The sequence below is a fragment of the Chroicocephalus ridibundus genome, chromosome 15 (genome assembly GCF_963924245.1).
Source record: "Chroicocephalus ridibundus chromosome 15, bChrRid1.1, whole genome shotgun sequence".
Classification (NCBI taxonomy): domain Eukaryota; kingdom Metazoa; phylum Chordata; class Aves; order Charadriiformes; family Laridae; genus Chroicocephalus; species Chroicocephalus ridibundus.
Genome location: NC_086298.1, coordinates 3,018,406 through 3,037,226, shown reverse-complemented (window position 1 = coordinate 3,037,226; position 18,821 = coordinate 3,018,406). Strand labels below are relative to the sequence as shown.

General features: G+C 52.3%; 1 protein-coding gene across 8 annotated transcripts in view; it reads right to left on the bottom strand.

Moving 5' to 3' along the window:
* COL27A1 (collagen type XXVII alpha 1 chain) overlaps nt 1-18,821 on the bottom strand; it is a 104,553-nt gene that overhangs the window by 38,871 nt on the left and 46,861 nt on the right. For all 8 annotated transcript variants that reach the window (XM_063353225.1, XM_063353229.1, XM_063353227.1 and 5 more), the window contains 2 exons: nt 3,474-3,735; nt 2,975-3,369 (listed from right to left, as the gene is read on the bottom strand). In XM_063353225.1, coding sequence (XP_063209295.1) covers nt 2,975-3,369; nt 3,474-3,735 — 657 coding nt within the window. The remainder of the gene's footprint in view (nt 1-2,974; nt 3,370-3,473; nt 3,736-18,821) is intronic.

The window sequence follows — 18,821 nt, the reverse complement described above, 5'->3', positions numbered from 1 at the left end:
GGAGGGACAGGACCAAGCCATGGGCACAACAGCACCCCCTGAAATTTGCCAGCATCTGTTTCTCTCCCAAGCTGATGCTATTTTGTGCAAACCAAAAAGAACAATTGTGAGCACCAGGAACAACGAACCCAAGGGCTGTAACGTTTCAGGAGAGAAAAATGAAAATCAATCCCAGAGATCTCATCTGGAAGGCAGCCGGTGTTCTGCCCCGCGAACCGCAGGCAGCACCATCCCTCCCTCCTGCTGCCCCAGTCCCGGGTGCTGGGCAACTGGGTGGTTGCTCCCGGGGGGAAAGCACAGAGAAGGTTTTGCATTTGCCCGTCGTCATAGAATCATAGAATCATTTAGGTTGGAAAAGACCCTTGGGATCATCGAGTCCAACCATCAACTCCACTCTACAAAGTTCTCCCTTACACCATATCCCTTAACGCCACATCTCGTCGCCCAAGTTCACGCCGTCCCTGACACCAGATGCCTCCAGGAGGATTCGATTTAAGCCTACGAATGGAAACCGCCTCTCTGCTCCTCACCAGCCAGTGCTAAGTCTGAGTAACAGAAACCCGAAAAGAAAAAGAAAAGCCCGTGGGGACGCACCGACAGCTGGGAACCCCCGTGAAACACTCTCCGTGAAAGCCAAGGAGCTTTTGAATACTGGCAACACAATGCAATCCCTGCAAGGTGGATTAGCCAGATCATAAAAATCAGCAGCTTTTAAAGTAAGAAACACTTTCCACTTCTCGCAACTTCCTGGCTTTTTTCCCCGCTGATCTCCAGCGCCTTTACAGTGGAGGATGACTGGGACGGGAACTGAGGGCACGCGGTCTGCGGGGTCTACAGCCCACAAATGTCCTGCACAGCATTAGGGCGCGATCAGGACTTGGCAGGATGATCGATAAACCTCCATCCGCATTTCCCACTGGAACAGCTACTCAAAGTGTTTTTGCAAAGGCATAAAAATCACCGAGGGTGGCAAACCAGACGTACACGAACCAGCACCGAGGGAGGGGACCCATCACACGGTGGGGCAGGGCTGGAGGTCTGTGCCCCACTGATCTCCCTGATCGACACTTCCAGTGAAAGAGGATAAAAACCCCACAAGTGAAAAGGCTGATGCTAAAACTCCATTATTTCCAAACCTTTCCTCTAATAATAACACAAGAGATGTCACCCGCAGACACCCACCCTGCCTTGTGCCCAGGACCCACTTGCAAGGCTGCCCGAGGTGATGCAGTAACATGGTGACAGAAGCCCAGCGCCCATCATCACCGCCAAAACCAGAGGTAAGGCAAAGTCCCATTCCCAAAGAAAAAAAAACCAAATTCCTTTTAATGAAGTTTTCCAAGGCAAGGGCACCAGTTCTTTGGTTTCCCTTCCATAGGACACATTTAAACGCTTGAAACATCCATCCCACCTCTGGTGGCATCACCAGGAGCATGGGCCATGGGCAGCAGCGAGGTGCGTGGGCGTGAATTCAGGGTACCAGCCTAGGCAGCACCCCCAAAACACGCCCTACTTGCCCAGAACCCCCCCAGCTCAGGATGGGGCTTGGTGGGACGGAGAACCCTGGCGGCAGGAAGACCTTTGGGGACCAGCAGCAAGGGCAGAGCCCGCCTGCCCTCAGCCCTGAGGAGCGGTAACAAAACATCAGGAAACATTGGCAGGCTCGGCACAGAATTTTAGCTAAAATAATAATAGCTCTAACCAGCATCTCAAACCCAAACTCCTAACGGTGGGATGGAGCTGCCTGTACCTGTGTTTCCACCCAGGATGCTCAGGACCCATCTCAAAACCCATCTCAGTGCTTTCTACAGGGGGAGAAAGCAACTCCCTCCCAGCTGGGTCCCCTCCTCGCGCTGCCTCCCCTCCTGCCGCCTGACAGCACGGCTGTCAAATGCCGTGACGTTTCCTCCACTCCCGGGATTTTTTTCATCCTTCAGCATCTGTTCCTTTTTGCCGTTTTCTTCTCTTTTTGCAGGCAATAGCTGCAGCAGCAAGGAGATGGCTCAAGGGGGAAGCTAGAGGTCCTAAATTTAACCGTTATCCCATGAAGCCTGGCTCATCGACGACGAATTTAGTGCCAGGTCCCTCAAACACAGCTGTAAAACCAGCCGGGTGTGGAGACCTGCCCTGCGGCATCCAGATGAACCCCCCGGGGCAGCCCCGAGCTCAGGGCATCCCAGGCGGCTTTCGTGAGGGTGGCTGCCCAGGCCAGGGGGAGAAGGTCCCCGTGGTCACTTCTGGCAGTGGCACTGGGTGAATGAAATGCAATTTTCTAGAGGAATTGTTAAGAAAATGTAACTAAATTAGGGAAAACATTTTGGCAGAAGAAACAAACGTGGGAAAATATGTAAAAACATTTTTGAGCTTCTTCTCAATGAAGCCTGATGACTACTCTAAAGATTTATCTACTCTAAGTTTACCATTTTTTTAAATTTCCTTTTTTTCTTCCGCTACGGTGGATGAATAATCTGAAAAATAACGGCAACTTCTTTCATGACAAATTCAATGCTCTGCTTTGAACCCCCACAAATTTTGGGAGGCCGCAGCGATAGAGAAGCGAAGGAGAGTGATGCCAGTGGGGACCACGGGCTGACGCCTGGGGTTTGCTGCGGGGACAGGGGCTGGAGGAGACGCCTCAGCCCTGCTCCGAGCCCCTCAGCCGGCCTCTGGGAAGGACCAGGGGGAAATGAAAGCCGACAACGTGGTTAAATGACTTGAGACCATCTCCGGGGCAGGGTGGGGACAAAGGAATCATCTTCTCCGCTCCAGTTGCCAGTCAAGTTTCTTCAGAGACATCAACAAACCTTCTTGCAGGGCCAGGCTGGTGCCCAGCCCCACGCTGCCTGCACGGAGAAGGCTTCCCTGCCCAGTTTTCCTTAGGGAGCTGCTGGCCTGTGCCCACCACCCGCTCCAGAGGGGAAGATGCATTACCTCCCGTCCCTCCCCTCCCGCAGCCATCGCCTCCGCCACTCACCGGCAGCCCTGGTGGTCCCGGCAGCCCCGGTGGCCCCGGCTTCGCACGACCCTGCTGCACGTGTGCCACCGGTGAGATGGGGTGCTCCGGGTGGGCAATGTTGTCCCCAAGCCCTGGGACAGCAGGGCTGGGTGCTACCAGCGGATGGTCTGGGACATCCACCGCTGACTCCGTCCCCAGGGGACCTTTGGGGATGGCTGCCTGATGTCCTGATGGGGAGACCTTGGCGAAGGTGGCAGGTGCGTCCAGGTCAGTGATGGCATCGCCGGGTTTGCCAGGCGAGAGCTGCCGCCGGGTGCCCGCATCACCCGTCAGCTTCTCCGTGGTGACGTTCTCCTCCCGGGGGTCAGAGGCACGCTCCTTCTTGGCTGCTCGCTGTGTTTTGATGGAGGGACCTGGGTGGATAAATGCACCATCAGATATCAGCAGGCATCGCGATGGTGAGCAGGAGAAATGGAGGAAACCATGACTATGGAGGAAACAACGACTATGTACTCACTGGAGCTACCAGGGACCCATGGGCTTCTCCAGCCAAACCCTGGCCTGCCGGGGCCTGTGATTTTATTGTAGGTGGAGTTCAACAGCTCAAAGCCTTCATCCTCAATAGAAAGGCTGCCCTCCTCTTCCTCAGCCGACGACATCTCGGTGGCAGAGAGTGAATTCAGGGTGCTCCCATCAGGCTGGGGGTTGAGGGTCTCCTGGGCATCCTCCCACGTCCAAGGCGGCCCCAGGGTCAAATCTGAACTGGTGAGTCTGGAGTCCTGGAAAGGAAGAAGGAAAAAGAATAAAAATTGGAATTTTCAGGGTTTTTTTTCCCTTTCTCTGCGCAACACACTTGTGCTTCTTAATTTCCCACATGCACGACTGCTGCTGCGGGGGACAAGGCAGCCCCAGGTGGGACCCCCTGAGATCCAGGGCAGCCCCTCAGCAACGGGCAGCTCAGTTCAGCCACCTACGAAACAAAACTCGCCCTCCACAAAGGACACCAGCCAGATGTCGGCGTGGGCCACGCTAACACGAACCTCCTTCTCACAGTCCCGCTGCAATGATCCCACACACCATTTTCTATGCTGGAGGGGCATCAAGAGAAGAGGCCAAAGCTTAATGACAGAAATCCAAACTTGAAAGCAATTACTAAAACAATTAAAACAAATGCTGGAGAGCAGCTCTGTGGAAAGAGACCTGGGAGTCCTGGGGGACAACGGGATGACCATAAGCCAGCAATGGGCCCTTGTGGCCAAGAAGGCCAATGGCATCCTGGGGGGCATCAAGAGGAGTGTGGCCAGCAGGAGGAGGGAGGTCATCCTCCCCCTCTGCTCTGCCCTGGGGAGGCCACAGCTGGAGCACTGGGTCCAGTTCTGGGCTCTCCAGTTCAAGAGGGACAGGGAACTGCTGGAGAGGGGACAGCAAAGGGCCACCAAGATGCTGAGGGGATGGAACACCTCTCTGATGAAGAAAGGCTGAGGGACTTGGGTCTCTTCAGTCTGGAAAAAAGACGACTGAGGGAGGATCTTGTCAACGCTTATAAATACTGAAAGGGGGGGTGGCAGGAGGATGGGGCCAGGCTCTTTTCAGTGGTGCCCGGGGACAGGACAAGGGGTAACGGGCACAAACTGGAACATGGGAAGTTCCACCTAAACCTGAGGAGGAACTTCTTTGCTGTGAGGGTGGCAGAGCCCTGGCACAGGCTGCCCAGAGAGATGGGGGAGTCTCCGTCTCTGGAGACATTCCAACCCCGCCTGGAGGCGTTCCTGTGCCACCTGCTCTGGGTGACCCTGCTCTGGCCGGGGGTTGGGCTGGGTGATCTCCAGAGATCCCTGCCAACCCTATTATTCTGTGATAGAGTTACACCAGGGATCGGTCTGCCCCTTTGGCCTTTGATTTTGCTGCTTAGGCATATTTGGAGGCTCCCAGTGGTCTACCAGGGGAATGGTGCAGGACCTTGCAGCCCCCACCACACATCTCCTCCCCAGCCAAGCAGCTGCAAACCTGGCAAATCTCCAAGGGTTGGGAAGGGAAGGCAGACACAAGCCCAAGTGGTGTCTCCTGGATGCTTGCGGCAAAATAATTTAAGGCAAGTGGCTGGCAAGGGACTTACTCTGTATTCAGCAGCCACCTTGAATGGTCCCTACAGGACAGTGCAGGTCACAATGGCTCTTTCAGCCCTATAACCACCAGCGGAGCCCAGGTACCACCCACGGATGGGGGAAAACTGCAACGTCGATAGAAATATCTACACTCAAGGCAAAAGCGCTGAATGTGAAAAAGGAGTTAACCTTCAGAGAGTTACCTGCATTTAAAATGCACGCCAGTTTTACATCCAGCACCGGTGTCAGCGTCTCAGACTGGGCTTGCACACTGAGCCACGCGCGCACAGTCCCAGGGTTGGGTTGGTTGGTGGGTGTGAAGGACCTTCACCTCTCCTGGAACAGCTGGCAGCATCTCCATCAGCCCCACTTGCCCACCACCCCCGCCTCGGAGCCTGCTCCGTGCTCCCACTGAGTTCCACGGCGCATGGACAACCAGGCGCATGGCACTGAGAAGAGCTGGTGGGACCTCAGCCCTGGCTGGTGGCTCTTTGGGGTTGTTGCCATGCAGCTGACGAAGACACAGCCTACAAGAAGTCACTAGAGGGAGATGCAGGCCCACGCTTGCCTTGCGGGGCTGCAGAAGGCGAGCAGAGAGGTACAAGGGCCCATGGAGCATCCTTCTCATCGTCCTTCCCATCCTATCTTCTGCTGATTGAACCCATTTCTTGGCTTTGATTCTGCTCTGCACCACGGACCCAAGATGAATGTTTGCTTGGGAGCACCAAGGTGGATTTGCATGAACAGCAAGTAGAAAAAAGAACAATTTCACTGCCAGAACCAGTGATTTTGCAGGTAAGAACCCAATGGTATTGTGGCCAAGCCCCACTTCTGGAGGGCCCCGAGAGGTGAAAGAGCTCCAAAGGCAGCAGGAGTTGCTGAAGCCTTTGCTCTGCTGCTGGATGCCACACCATCGGACTGGAGATTTCCAAAGTCTTCCCATCCCGTGTGGGAAAGAAAAGTGAAAATTTTCATTTATTTTCAAATGTCAAGTTTGAAGAGTTGTTTTTAAAAACAGTGGAAATTCTTTGCTCCTGGATCATGGAAACTTTTTCCTGGGGGTGTCCTGTCTTTATTAAATATAATCCGTTATAATTTACTTCTATTTCAAGCTTTCATGCACAAGTGATTTTGTAAGCTAAAACCCATCTCAAAGCAGAAAAAAGAGTGGGGCTTTTTCTAAATATGAAAATGAAGTATTTCGACCACCTTTTTTTCCCTTCTAAAATCTACCTCAAAAAGATTCTTTCCCCACAAGAAGTTCTAACCAGGGCAAATCAGCATCCTCCTGAAAAATGAGCAGTGCCAAAACCCACCGCTGATACCAGCCATGGACACAACCGGACACCTCCACCGAGCATCTCCACCCTCACACCCACAGGAGGAGGATGGCCAGGCCCACAGTGCACCCACTTTCATTAGTTCCTCTACTGTTGGGGTAAGAAAACACACGAGGGATGTCTCTAAGACTGCATGTAGGTACCAGAGGAACCCACCCTGCGTCACATCTAGGTCTTGTGCTACCTGACCCCTGTTGGTCTCCAATCCCTGCAACCAAGGGGGGCTTGGGGCCAACCACCCCCAACTCCCCTTGAAGCCATAGTACTCACCCCCAAAGCGAGAGTATTTTTCTGAGCCTCTGTGTATAGAGGTTTTTTGAAAAGTAGGGATATTCCCACTTCCTCAGTCCTTCACACAAATTTTTCACCCTTCTTGCAGACAGAGACTTGACCCCCCAAAGGGAGAGGCAATGGCAGTGTCGATGTGTCCGTGTTACTCTGCTCCTCTGGCCAGCGCTACGCCCCCAGCCAAAGGACCAGCATTCCTCTATCAGCAGGATTTTTATGCCCCAAATAGCACCGATAGCCATATTTTTAAAGAACGGTGCCGACGGCAGGTGTTAAGGAGGCAAGTGGCAAACTGGCAGCCAGGAGGAAGGGTTAAGAAAGGTCAGGAGGAGGCAGAGAGGACAAAAAGCAAAGGGAACAGAGATGGCAAGTGGGAAAGCAAAGACCAGAGGTGAGCAGCCAGCCCCTCTTTCCCCAGAGACCTCTAACGAGGACCCATAGGCCCTGCCTTGCAGACTGGAAAAACCCCTGGATGCAACTGAAGGGTAAAAACAGGAGAGAAGGGAGAAGTGATTTAGAAGAGGAAAAGACCACCCGAATTCATCTCCTGCCACCTCCCTTGAGCTGGCTTTAGCACTTAGATGCTCTCAGATTTTCCCTCGGGCACTACCCAGCCCACGGTTTGGTTTCCAGGAGAGCTCGTCACCATTGCAGCCCTGGAGAGCAAGAGACGACGAAGACTGCGTTTCCTAAACAGTACCCAGGGTCTGGGTACAATTCAGGGCGACTGAGGAAAGCAAGCGGCGAAAGCTCCGCGCAAAGTCATCAGAGCGAAGCACCTGAAGGGGACAGGCTGCAACGAAGCTGTTTTCATCGGGAGAAACGCTAATGTACGACGAACGAGCCTGCAGAGTTTGGAACAAATTAAAACATGCTGCCAATTAAATCACAGCGGTTTTGCTGCCTTCGAGGCGGAAGGAAATCAGGCTTCAAATGGTGAGAGCAGGGAAGCAGCCAGCGCTGCTCATCCGCGGCACGGGCAGGCTGGACCTGCAGAATTATGGCAAGCTCTCGAGTGTGGCCAGCTGGCACGTCCCTCTCCTTGCCCAAGTGTCCTTGGGGGCCAGCCTGTGTCCTCAGTGCCACGGGAGCCCGGGAAGCTGCTGGTGGTGGTCGGCCCAAGGAAGGACCTGCAAGCTGGGCAAAGCTCACCACGCGGACACGCTGTACACTACATTAGAACGGCACTGATTTGTTTCTTTTTTGGTGGTGGTAGAGTAGTTTTGGGGAAGATGAAGGAGCTGCACTGACCTCCCTGCAGCCCACAGAGCACGGAGCTCAGTGGGGCATCACTAGGAACAGGACCCAAGCGCAGGACAAGCCCCGTCGCTGCCGCCCTTACACCAGCTAATCAGAAACTCCATCCGGAATGCAGCACCTTTCCAGCAGAAGGTTCCGTGGCGTAGCTCAAGCTGTTCACAAATATTAGAAAATAACCAAGGAAAGAGCATCCCCTCCCCTGCGACAGCATCCACGCAGCCCGGAGAGCGAACCAGCACAGCCCTGCCAGCCACATTCTCCTCTAACCTTACAGCCTTCCTCATGGATGTAAGATCCAAATCTCAAGGAAACCGCAGACATCAGCTCGTCAACCCCTCGGGCATGTTTTTCTAACCCCAACCGAAGCTGCTGGCACGGGGTTTGAAGCCATGTGGCACGTGGGGAGCCATCAGGCATCAGCTTTACAGGCCGCAAGGTCAGCTTTGAGGTCGCCTACGGCAGCTGGGGCTCTCAGGAGGACAAGGCAGGAGCCTTTGCTGCTTTCCCATCACGCACGTTATCAGGTACATGATTTCCCTCTCCTTCCGCTCGGGTCCAAGGCAAAACAGGGCTGTGAAAGTTGAGCTGAGGAAAGGCAGAAACCTGCCCTCGCTACCAGGGGCTTTCTCCTTCTATCCCCACTTCGTAGCCCCTTCGCCCACAGCATTGTCATTTCTTTTTCCTTGCCGCACAGCACTACCCACTGGCAGGGAGAAGGAGCCCTAAGGGATGAACGAAGACACGTATTAAAAGCAGACGCCATTCATCCAGGCCAGCCCCTGCACAGCCACGCATCGCCCAGTCGACGCAGAGACCAGCAGCGCCCGGAATTAAATTAGTCTATCAAATAGATCAGAATCAACGGATTCAATTACACGAGGGTAAAACCCTTTGGAGGCTCCGTCAATGTAACGTATAAGCCAGATTTCAGACCCAGTTAAGAGCCCCCCCGTCACTAGCTTTAACTAACTTGGTTTGTGGCTCTGTTTCTGTTCAAGCCGGGCGACTGCGAGCTGGCAGCTGTCTCACACACACACTCTACAACAGCACTTTTTCTTTTTTTTTTTAAACTAATACCATTAAATAGTATTTTACAAAGTCCTTTCGGGCGAGAAATCAAATAGAGAGCTGCAGAAAAAGCGTTCTGGCTAAAACTCAACTCCATCATTTGTGCATCTTAAAAATGGTGCAGCTGTTAATTAGGAGCAGCCACGTTCCCCGCAAGGTCACCGTCCCACAGAGGATGCGAGAGGAGCCAAAGGGGAACCGAAGGGACCCGCAGGCACCTGGTTCACCCTCCTCAGCCCAGCGGGGCCCGTTCCTTGCCCACCCCCAGGCAAGGAGAAGCCACGCCAGAGACCCACGTCCACCTCGGGGAGGGGCGCGCGGAGGACAGGGCGGACTTGGAGACTCTGCAGACCCACGGTTGAGGTGCCCTCAGCTCCACTCGACAGACCCACAAACCCCACGCTTGGCCGTAGACACCACTGCTGTCCACCTTCCCAGCACCCGGCTCCTGTGGCTCGCCCAGAAGGAGTTTCTGGGCAGTCTGAGATGCTAATTGCTCCTCTTAATGCACTATAATTAGCAGCCACTAGCTCACTTTCCTCCCTGAACAATGCGGTCCGCAGCCTGCATAATTTGTTAGCAAACCACAGCAAAACTGGCGGCAGCTCCATACCGCACGCTCCAACATCTGCCCAGCAAATATATTTCGCATTATTTGTAAACCTCCAGCTCCAGCAGCTGGGAGGCTGGAGAAGAGCATCCGAAGGGCGAAAGGGGCTGAAAACTCATCTCGGGGGGGGAGGCAGAGGCAGTTTATTTCCCTCCCCATCTTCCTCCTGGCACAAAGGAGGTGTGGAGGTGAGGACCAGGCGGTAGATGCTCCTCCACGAGCCTCTTCTTGCAGCCACGCACGGTAATTAAACCCTCTGCAATCCCAGCTGCGCGATTCAATTTTGGGTTTGGCACATCGCGAATCCAACCAGAAACGAGAGCTGGTGGGGGCAGGGACTTGGCCTGTTTGTAAGTTCCAATTAAAATAGTTTTAAAAGTCTACTCGTTCCTGGTTAGCTCTGGGGTGTGCTACTTCTAGTCCTATTTTGTAGCGGGGGTGCGGAGGACCTCTTCAGCCACCCCCAAAGAAAAAGTCTTTTTTTTTTTTTTTTATTTTGTAACCAAACTTTTCATTCATGAACAGATAAGAAAGGGTTTTTTCAATCTGAAAGTGAAAATATTTCATTTGAGATGGAAAAAAAAGCAGTGCCGAGCCCTGCCTCAGGCTGCTGTGACCTGGCTACCAGGATCTGCCACAGGCTCCCATCTCCCGCGGCACCTGAGCCACCCAGAGATGCAGGAAACTCCACAACAGGCATTTTCTCCTTTTAATTAATTAGGCACTGCCATCTTTTTGGGGAAAACAGGGGCCTTTCACTTCCAAGCTCCATCTTGGAGACCATGGACATCATCACCATCTCCCAACCTAAACCCCAACGCTGGGCAAGCAGCTCCAGCCACACGGTTGCCCACCAAGACCTGGGGTTGCAGTAAACCTGCAGGCTTCACGATGGCCCTGCTCTCGCCTAGAGCTTCCTTCTAGCCAAGGTCTTTGTTAATAATTAACAGTAAGTCAAGGAAATAAAAGCGCTCAACAGAGCCATAAAAGGGAGGATCTGGGCACTAGATCAACAGCGTGGCCCGGCCCAGGGCGCTGGGGGAAGGCGCAGAGGGCAGGAGCAGCTCAAGGCTTTGCCGCTGCGGGGATTCACCAGTTTCACAAAGGACAAGGACGGACAAGTTCAAGGGAAAAAACCTTGCTGGATGATTTCACATTCCCCGCTCACACGCAGAAGTCGTCACACGTCACACGCGGAGCCAGCCGCACGCACCCGTCTCCAAACCGAGCACCGAGGCAGAATACCCAGGTGTTTAACCACACACGGAGCATCTCGGGGGTGAGCAGTGGCCTGCCCTAGTCCCCAGGGTCCATCGGCCAGGGGGTGCCAGCAGGTTTTTCGTGACATTTTCTCATCTGCAGCACTGGCTGCTGCCATGGAGACTGGGCTTGCGTTTCCATGGGCTGCCATGGGAATGCCTGTAGCGAGAAAGCTCTTAAAAATCAATGGGCTGTTACACAGGAGGCTTCGTTTTAATTTTGCTGTTAAACTGCTAAAAAAAAAAAAAGAGAAGCCACCTGATGCCTTGATGTACCTTGCAGTCCCAGGCAAAGAGGCTGCAAGAGTCCCACGGAATCCATTAACTCGGCGGAGGCATTGCTCTGCTCAGAAAAAACAGAGGGGAAGGTTTCTAAACACCTTCCCTTCACCCCACCGCGCACCACCAGTCGCAGACATCCTCGTGCTGTCCCCCCAGAGATGCTGCCATGTGCTTGCAAAAGCTTGCCTGAAGACACGATAAAACCGGGTCCCTGATGCAACCAAACCTGCCCTGACGGCACCCGCCTCATCGCCCCAGGCTCACCGAGCTGGAAGGGGGTTCTGCTCGAGGCCTGGAGCCTGCACCCACGCAGGTGCTCGTCAGCATCACCACGGTCCTCCCTGCCCAGCCGCGGTGCTGGGACAGTGCTACCAAGGTCTCCTGCAAAGCCTGAGGAGCCCCTTTGGAGAGAACCTCAATCCTCACTTACGTGCCCCAGACAAGCTCCCAAGAGGGGGACAAAAGTCAGCAGAGATACCTACCCCCCTGGGTGACCGTCGCCCCAGGACAGCAGCTCCCTCGGGGGGAGCAAGGTGAATATTTCTTCTCTGTGCAACAGTCCCTGCGGGGGGATAGAAACCCCGGCCACTTCTTTACGAGTTCAAACCAAGAACTTGTGGTTGTTTTTTTTTTCCCCTTCCAAAAATTAAATTGCAAAGTAGTGTGGTTTCGATGTTACATTTTTATTGCTTTGGGGGGTTTTTCTGATTAAAAACACAGTCTTGAAATACAGTCTTAATGGTGAAAAAAAAAAATAAAAATAACAATCCAAGTCCTCCAGCTTTCCAACACGACCTGTATTTCTCCCTCCAACCAATTTTGCCAGTTTTGATCCAAAGTGCTAACTCCCTGAAAACACATTTTGCAACAAGTGAAACCACAGTAGTGAAAAGTTTCAGCTATGGCCGCCTGTAAGAGACTTTGGTGCCTCATTCTGTACGTCTTGAAGGGGAAAATTAAAGACATCAGCGCCTCTCTGCCCCACGGGGCGCGACGGGGGCTGGAGGATGAAGCTCGTGAGGCCCGAAATCATTTGACAGGTAGAAGAGGAAGGGAGGCCTGGCTTAAAGAGACGCTGGAGACCCCACCTCGTGAAAACAACTCTGCAAAGCCAAGGATTTAAAAGCCAGTTCTTCAAAGGGAAGTCACCCGCGGACAAGATATCCGGACACGGCTGGCAGACGGCACCGGCTGAGGAAGAGTCCGGTGGGAAGCCAGGGCTTACAGCCTGAGCTCTGTCCCCACGTCCCTAAAATACCGGTTTTAAGTGTTATTTCTACCAGATGCCGAGATCTTATTAAGAAGCAGCCGTGAGGCACCGCAGGGGCGGGAGCCGAAGCATTCGGGTACTCGGTAGGTGAAGGCAGCGCAGAACGAACCCACAGGACACCCACCAGGCAGGGGATGCTCTATCCCAGCGGGAAGCCGGGGTCCAGCCCTGGCAGCCTGCACTAACACAGAGTGGAATTCCTACACATTGCAGACGAGCAGGGGGTTTTTTGGGGTGTTTTTTTAATTCAACGTCCGGCATGGGAAAGGTCTATACTGGCAACTCTCATCTGGTGAGCTCAGGGGAAACGGGTCTGAGCTAAAAGTTACTGGTCTCCGAGGCACAAGTAATCACGACTGAATTATAGTGGTTCTGTGTAAACAGAACCAAAAGCCAAAATCAATAGCGTACATGCTCGCTCCTTTAAATAGCCCAACTTAGAGAAGAACCAGCTGAGAAGGACAGATTGGGAACTGCTTTAAACAGTTGTGCAAAAACATGAGAGTCGAGGCAGAAGGCTTAAAAACCCCAGAAATTAGATATGGGAAGTGGGGAACGAGCACAAATTGAAAGCAGCCATTAAGGATGGTAAAACTTAAGGGAAAAAAAAAAAAAAAGGAATCAGCCTGTGATAAGCAATGCAGAGTCTACGATTTGTAGAAGATCAACTTGGACAAGGAAGATAAAGACAGGAGAAGTCTCTGCCCCGGCCACCCCTCGCTGCAGCCCGGGGTCCCCATCGCGGACCCCGCCACGTGGAAGGGACTGAACGGGGTGGGAAGACGGAGCCGGAGAAGCCACATTTCTGTCAACGTTTGGGAAAAGCCAGATGACACAACCAGATGACAACGGAGTACTTTCCATTCCAGAAGTGACAAAGAGGAGGGGTTTCTCCACCCCCGTCCCAATAATTCAAACTAAAAAGTGTTAAAATCGCAGGCTCTCCTCAACATGAGCCCTGATTTCTCCATTTGGCTCGGAAAGCTGGGGAAGCTCCAGGGGACTGGGAAAAGGCTTTATGTTGTGCCAATATGCAAAAAAAAAAAAAAAAAAAAAAACCAAACAAAAAAAAAAAAAACAAAAAAACACCACACCAACAAAAAACCACCAGGCAAACAGGAGGCCTTGAGTAATTACAGACCTCGTCCCTCAAGCCAAGCCCAAGCGAAATAACAGAGCAACCGATATGGGGCTCATTAATAAAGAAACCACAGATAATGTAATTAATGCCATGGTTTTGAAAAGAGTTGCTGTGTAACTAACTTGGTATCTTGCCTGAGGAGATTAAGAGTGTTTTGTTGACAAAGATAACAGTGTTGATGTAATGATCCTAGACTTCTGTAGGGCTTTTCAGTTAGCGCGGCTCGATGCCATGGTCCAAAAAACTCAGCTGACTTCCTCAATGGGAACCAGGTTAAAACCCAGCTCAGAACGTATCTGGCTACAGGAGCCCAGACAACCAGGGTAACGCGCTGCCCTAGTTTTCAGCTAGGTCAAGCTGGGTAAAAAGTATTTCAAAGCTTAGTGTCTTCTCTCAAAAAACATGTTTTTGTTAATAGAAGCCTCTTCTACTCAACAGGCAAAAGGTACAATATGATTTACAAGCTCAAGATCAGAGAAAGGCAATTTTAAACTATTTTTTTTTTTTCCCAGCACATTCTAGCATCAAGCCCCTGCAAGAGGCTCGGTTATGGGAAAATTGAAAATCAAGGCCGGAGTCCTTGCTAAGCAAGCTGCACTGATTTAAAGGAGGAATAATTGCCAGGAGGTCCTGTGGGCTGTGGTCAGCAGCAGATCAGGTCAGACATAACTATACCATTGGATCTGCAGCATCCACAGCAGGAGTCTGGGGATGAGAAACCCCCTCCTGGTGCTCAGCACAGCCTCCCTCCGCTCCGCACCGGCCCTTGCTTCCTCGGAGAGGAGTTCAGAGGGCTGCAGCCCTCTACAGGCATCACCCTGTCCTTCTCCAGGTGCTCCGGGCCAGAAGGGCAGGGTCTGGCGTGCAGGAGACATCTGCTCAACCCAGTGATCCCCCAACGTCACTGGCTGGTGTAACCCAAGGCAGCAATATTTGCTCACAAGTTTCATATATGGCTCCCGGGTGCTGGATTTGGGAAGTCAATCTGTTGTAAGCCTAAATAATAAAAAAAGATAAGTTGGTTTTGGAGGCCCATGTGAGATGCCTCACAAGTGCCCTGTTTCTACAGGGAGATGTTCAGGGCTCCTCGGTATCGTATCCCAGCAGTCAGAAACTGGAGCAACCCAAACACCCAGGGGCCAAATTCAGACTGGAAAGACTCGGAGGGGCTCCCCGTGCCTCCTGTTGCATTCTCAAAGAGCACGAGTGCCTCTCCTCCACCAGCCCTTTGCAGAGCAAAAGCAAAACCCATTTCTAAGTGACCCTCAGGCAGAGAGCAGCCTTGCTGGTGGTTGCACGCAGGAGAAGCGGCTGCCCCAAGCACACAGCCATGGACCTGCAGCAGGACAGGAGACATTGGTGGGAAGAACAAAGTCCCACGAAGATGCCCGGGCCGACCAAGCCAAGCCCTCGCTGCAGTACTGCTGGCGTACAGCAAGCCATAAAAGTCAGCAAGGGCACAAAAACTGAACCCAGGCAGAAGGTCAGATGATAAATGGTTGAAGAGTAGCTGTAATTCTCGCTAGAGGATGCCTCATGGCTTGGGTAGGTGGAACAGCACTTTATTTCTTTGATATGGGGTGGTGGTTAAAAACCACTGCGGTTCAGATCAACACACTCTTTTGACTCCATTTATCGCACAGTGGATTTGAGGTGCAATAAATTACCCATAGACACCTTATCCTACCTGAAAAGCCAGTTTCAGAGATCTTCAGATGGCTGAGATACCAGAGCTGTCAGGAACGAGAACACCCATCTCAAGATAACTCCCGAGAGCCACGGAGACATTGCTGGGCTCGAGCACACTTCCCCCACCAGCTTTCGCTACAAACCCACAGGGACAATTGGGATTAGTCCAGGTTATCCACGGACCCGGCAGCCCCGAAGGCCAAGGCAACCAGTGGGGCGGAGGAGTGGCAGTTCCACCATGGGGACTTGTCCCTATTAGACGGGATGGACCAAGCGCAACCGATTTGTGACAGCTATTTTGAAGACTGACATCCCGAGTACGGGCGTCTCCTGAGTTACGCAGGCTTCAGACTGCTCTGATTTTAAAGGGAGGATGCTCTGGTAGTACTGTGACATGAGGCAGAGATGCTAACAAAAATTCTCCGTTCACTGCTGTCAAAAGTTATCTTTAAGATGGACCTTCCTCCTCGTTTAAGTAGAGCCGGCATTTCCTTTGACACACACAAAATATTGTTTCCCCCTCTCCTCTCCATATAAATGATCTCTAATCCTCAAGAGCACCACATAGTGATTTGCTTTATTCAGCCGGGATGGTTCTTGGTACGATCAAAAACTAGCAACAAAGCCCTATAAAGTAATTCTGCGTACTGAATATTTAAAAACCTCAACAACAACAACAAAATTTTAGTTGAAACTCAGACTCTGTGACAAACAACAAAACCTCATAAAAAAAAAATTAAAACCTTTTTTTTTTTGCCATCCAGGTCATAATAATGTCCAAGCTCATTTTGCTCCGTGTTCTCTGCTGCCACCAAGCATTGCCCGACCCAGCAGCAAAACACGGTCATGGATGGTACCCTACGGGAGCACCTTCCCCTGCTCAAGCACGTACAGAATTTGGAGCGGAGTCAAGAACTTGCCCGACACACTCTTTGCTTCCTTTGGCCTCCTGCTCCCTGGAAGCGTTTGTGAAGAATTACTTACAAGGAGCCGAGTGACACATGCCGTAAAGCCAGAAGAGCGACACCAGCCTCACCCCACAATTTCCCTTTCCGGCTGGAAGATGGCCTGAAGTCTGCTCGGGGATCCCTCCCAGCCCATCGCCGTGGAATCGGGCCACCCGCTAACTGGAAAGATGCCATGCTGCAAAGTAAGACTCTCGCCAAGCTCTAACAGCAGAGTCCAGGCCAAAAACTTTAAATCCTTGCAGAAGTGCTCAGATGCTTGCGAGAGACCTACCTTGGGGCTGGTTTTAGTTATGAAGCCCAAAGAGCACGGCCAAGCCATCCCCGCTGCTAGAACGCTGCATTTGTTACGCACAGTGTGGGACTACTCCTGAGCTGCTACTATTTAGGGAGCTAGCAGCAGCTTTAGGATTGAATGAGACAGAAAAAGTCACTGCAACACCGGTTTTGTTCGATAACTAATCTGAGCACGAAAGAACAGACACGCCATGAACACATCGAGCGTTTTCAGAGAGTTTTCACAGCACTTTTATACCAAGAAGAAATCTCAGAAGTAGCTTGAACTGTCCAGACAATTAAACCTGTGAAATCTGGTCTCTTCGGAGATCAGTGGGATTAAAGCTTTCTTTGACTCTTGCTTGAATGGCTTTAGGATCCCAGGTTAAATTGCTTTGGAAAAAGCCATTCGGTTTAGTAATCAACTCCGCACACTTGCTCATGGTCAGTACAGGCAGACAAAGAGAAGACAAAAGGAAGGAGAAGTGGCTCAGTACCATCCAGGTCTCAAAGATTACTCAGAAATTACAATCTACCCCTCAAAAAACCCCCAAACCGCAAAAGAAGTTCACTGCAATTCAGGTACAATTTAGGCTGCCAGTAACAACCGACTAAACTACTGCCTTCATCCACTTACATCTTCCTCCACCATCGCACCCTAGCCCTCCATTAATTATTTAGCTCTAATTGGCAATTAAGGAATTCACCACTTCACTAATTTACATCTCAATGAACAAAGGCACGGAAAGTGTAACTACAAAGTAGAGCTTTGGATCGTCCCTGCAGCGCAGCTGATCTGCTCCTCATTATTTTCAAACCGTAACGCGTTAGTAGCGCATTTTTTTCTTTTAATAAATCCAAACGTCAAAGATCCCGAGGCGTCTCTGGTCCTGATTAAGCGCTCGAAAAAATAAACTTGTCCCAAATCCAGAATATTGTTAGTCTTCCCCTGCAGACCTATGAATTTCCCCACTTTCCTTATTACGGCAACATCTCACCAGCCCACACCAGCGGCTGGGAGAACCGCTGCCAGCGAAGCCGGCTGGCGAATGAGCGTCGGAAGGGAGAGCACGTCCCAAACGGGATCCCATCAGGGCTCGAGGACTAATTGCGAAGAGGTAGGGACCAACTTTCAGACGTGCTCGGGAGGAGCGATTTTGCCATCTCAGCTCATTATCATCATCGTGACAAACCCAACCCGTAATCACCCCCCCGGGCGCACCGGCAGTACGCGAGCCTGCTGCTGCCATTGAGCCCCGAGGAAACCCTGGGGCAGACGGGACAAACCCAGCTGCAAAAGGCCACTTGGCCATACGCGAAGCACGGTTTGTACCGAGGAGTCAGCAAGGGGTAGCCAGATGGGTTTAAGCCGGGTGTGAGAGCAGAGACTACCCCCAAATGGTTAACAGCAACGCCTGGGAGGGTGCGGGGAGTACAGAAAGGAGTCCGCACTGCTCAGTCACACACCAAAAAAAAAAAAAAAGTATCTGAATTTACATTTGCTGGCAGGTTTCCCCCTCAGGATGTCTGTTTGCATGAACTCAAGCAACAAACCTTGGCTAGAAATCCCAAATAACACAGAAACATAAAGGACTTGCAGCTCGCCTCGCTCGGAGCGGTCCCTCATCTCCCTGATACATGGCAAGGAGCTGGAGACAAGCTCCAAAGCTCCGGCTGGGTGAGAGCAGCTCCAGCGAGGGGGAGACAGCCCCCGGCCCCATGAGCACCAGCAGGACTTGGGAGCAGCCACCCTTCTCCCACTGCCGGACTTCCCCGGGGAGCCATGCCAAGGAAGAGTGATGTTCTGTAGCCCCCAGAATCACAACCACCTCCTCCCACTGCAGAGCTTCAGCTCTTCCAGACCTTCAAGGCCAGGTCGGACGGGGCTTTGAGCAACCTGGTCTAGTGGGAGGTGTCCCTGCACAGGGCTGGGAGGTTGGAACTAGATGATCTTTAAGGTCCCTTCCAACCCGAACCGTTCAATGATTTCCACCTCCTCAACGATGGTGAGCAGCAAGTCCTCCCCAGGCAGATATCACGTCCCACGTGTGGGCAGAAGCAGCAGTCAGCCTCCTGCTCTTTCCTGTACCATGCAGAGGTCTGTCACTCCACTAACCTCACCCTTTCCTTCCCTCGGAGCAAACCCAGCTGCAGCCGGGCTCGCCGGCAGATCCACAAACACGCCTGTGCACACACTGGCCTGATCCATCTCATCACCGCCTTCATCAAACCACCCCTCTTGGCCTCAACGCAAACGCACAAGGAGGTCACCTAAACTCTCCTTGGCCTCCATCACCTCTGGGACACGTCAA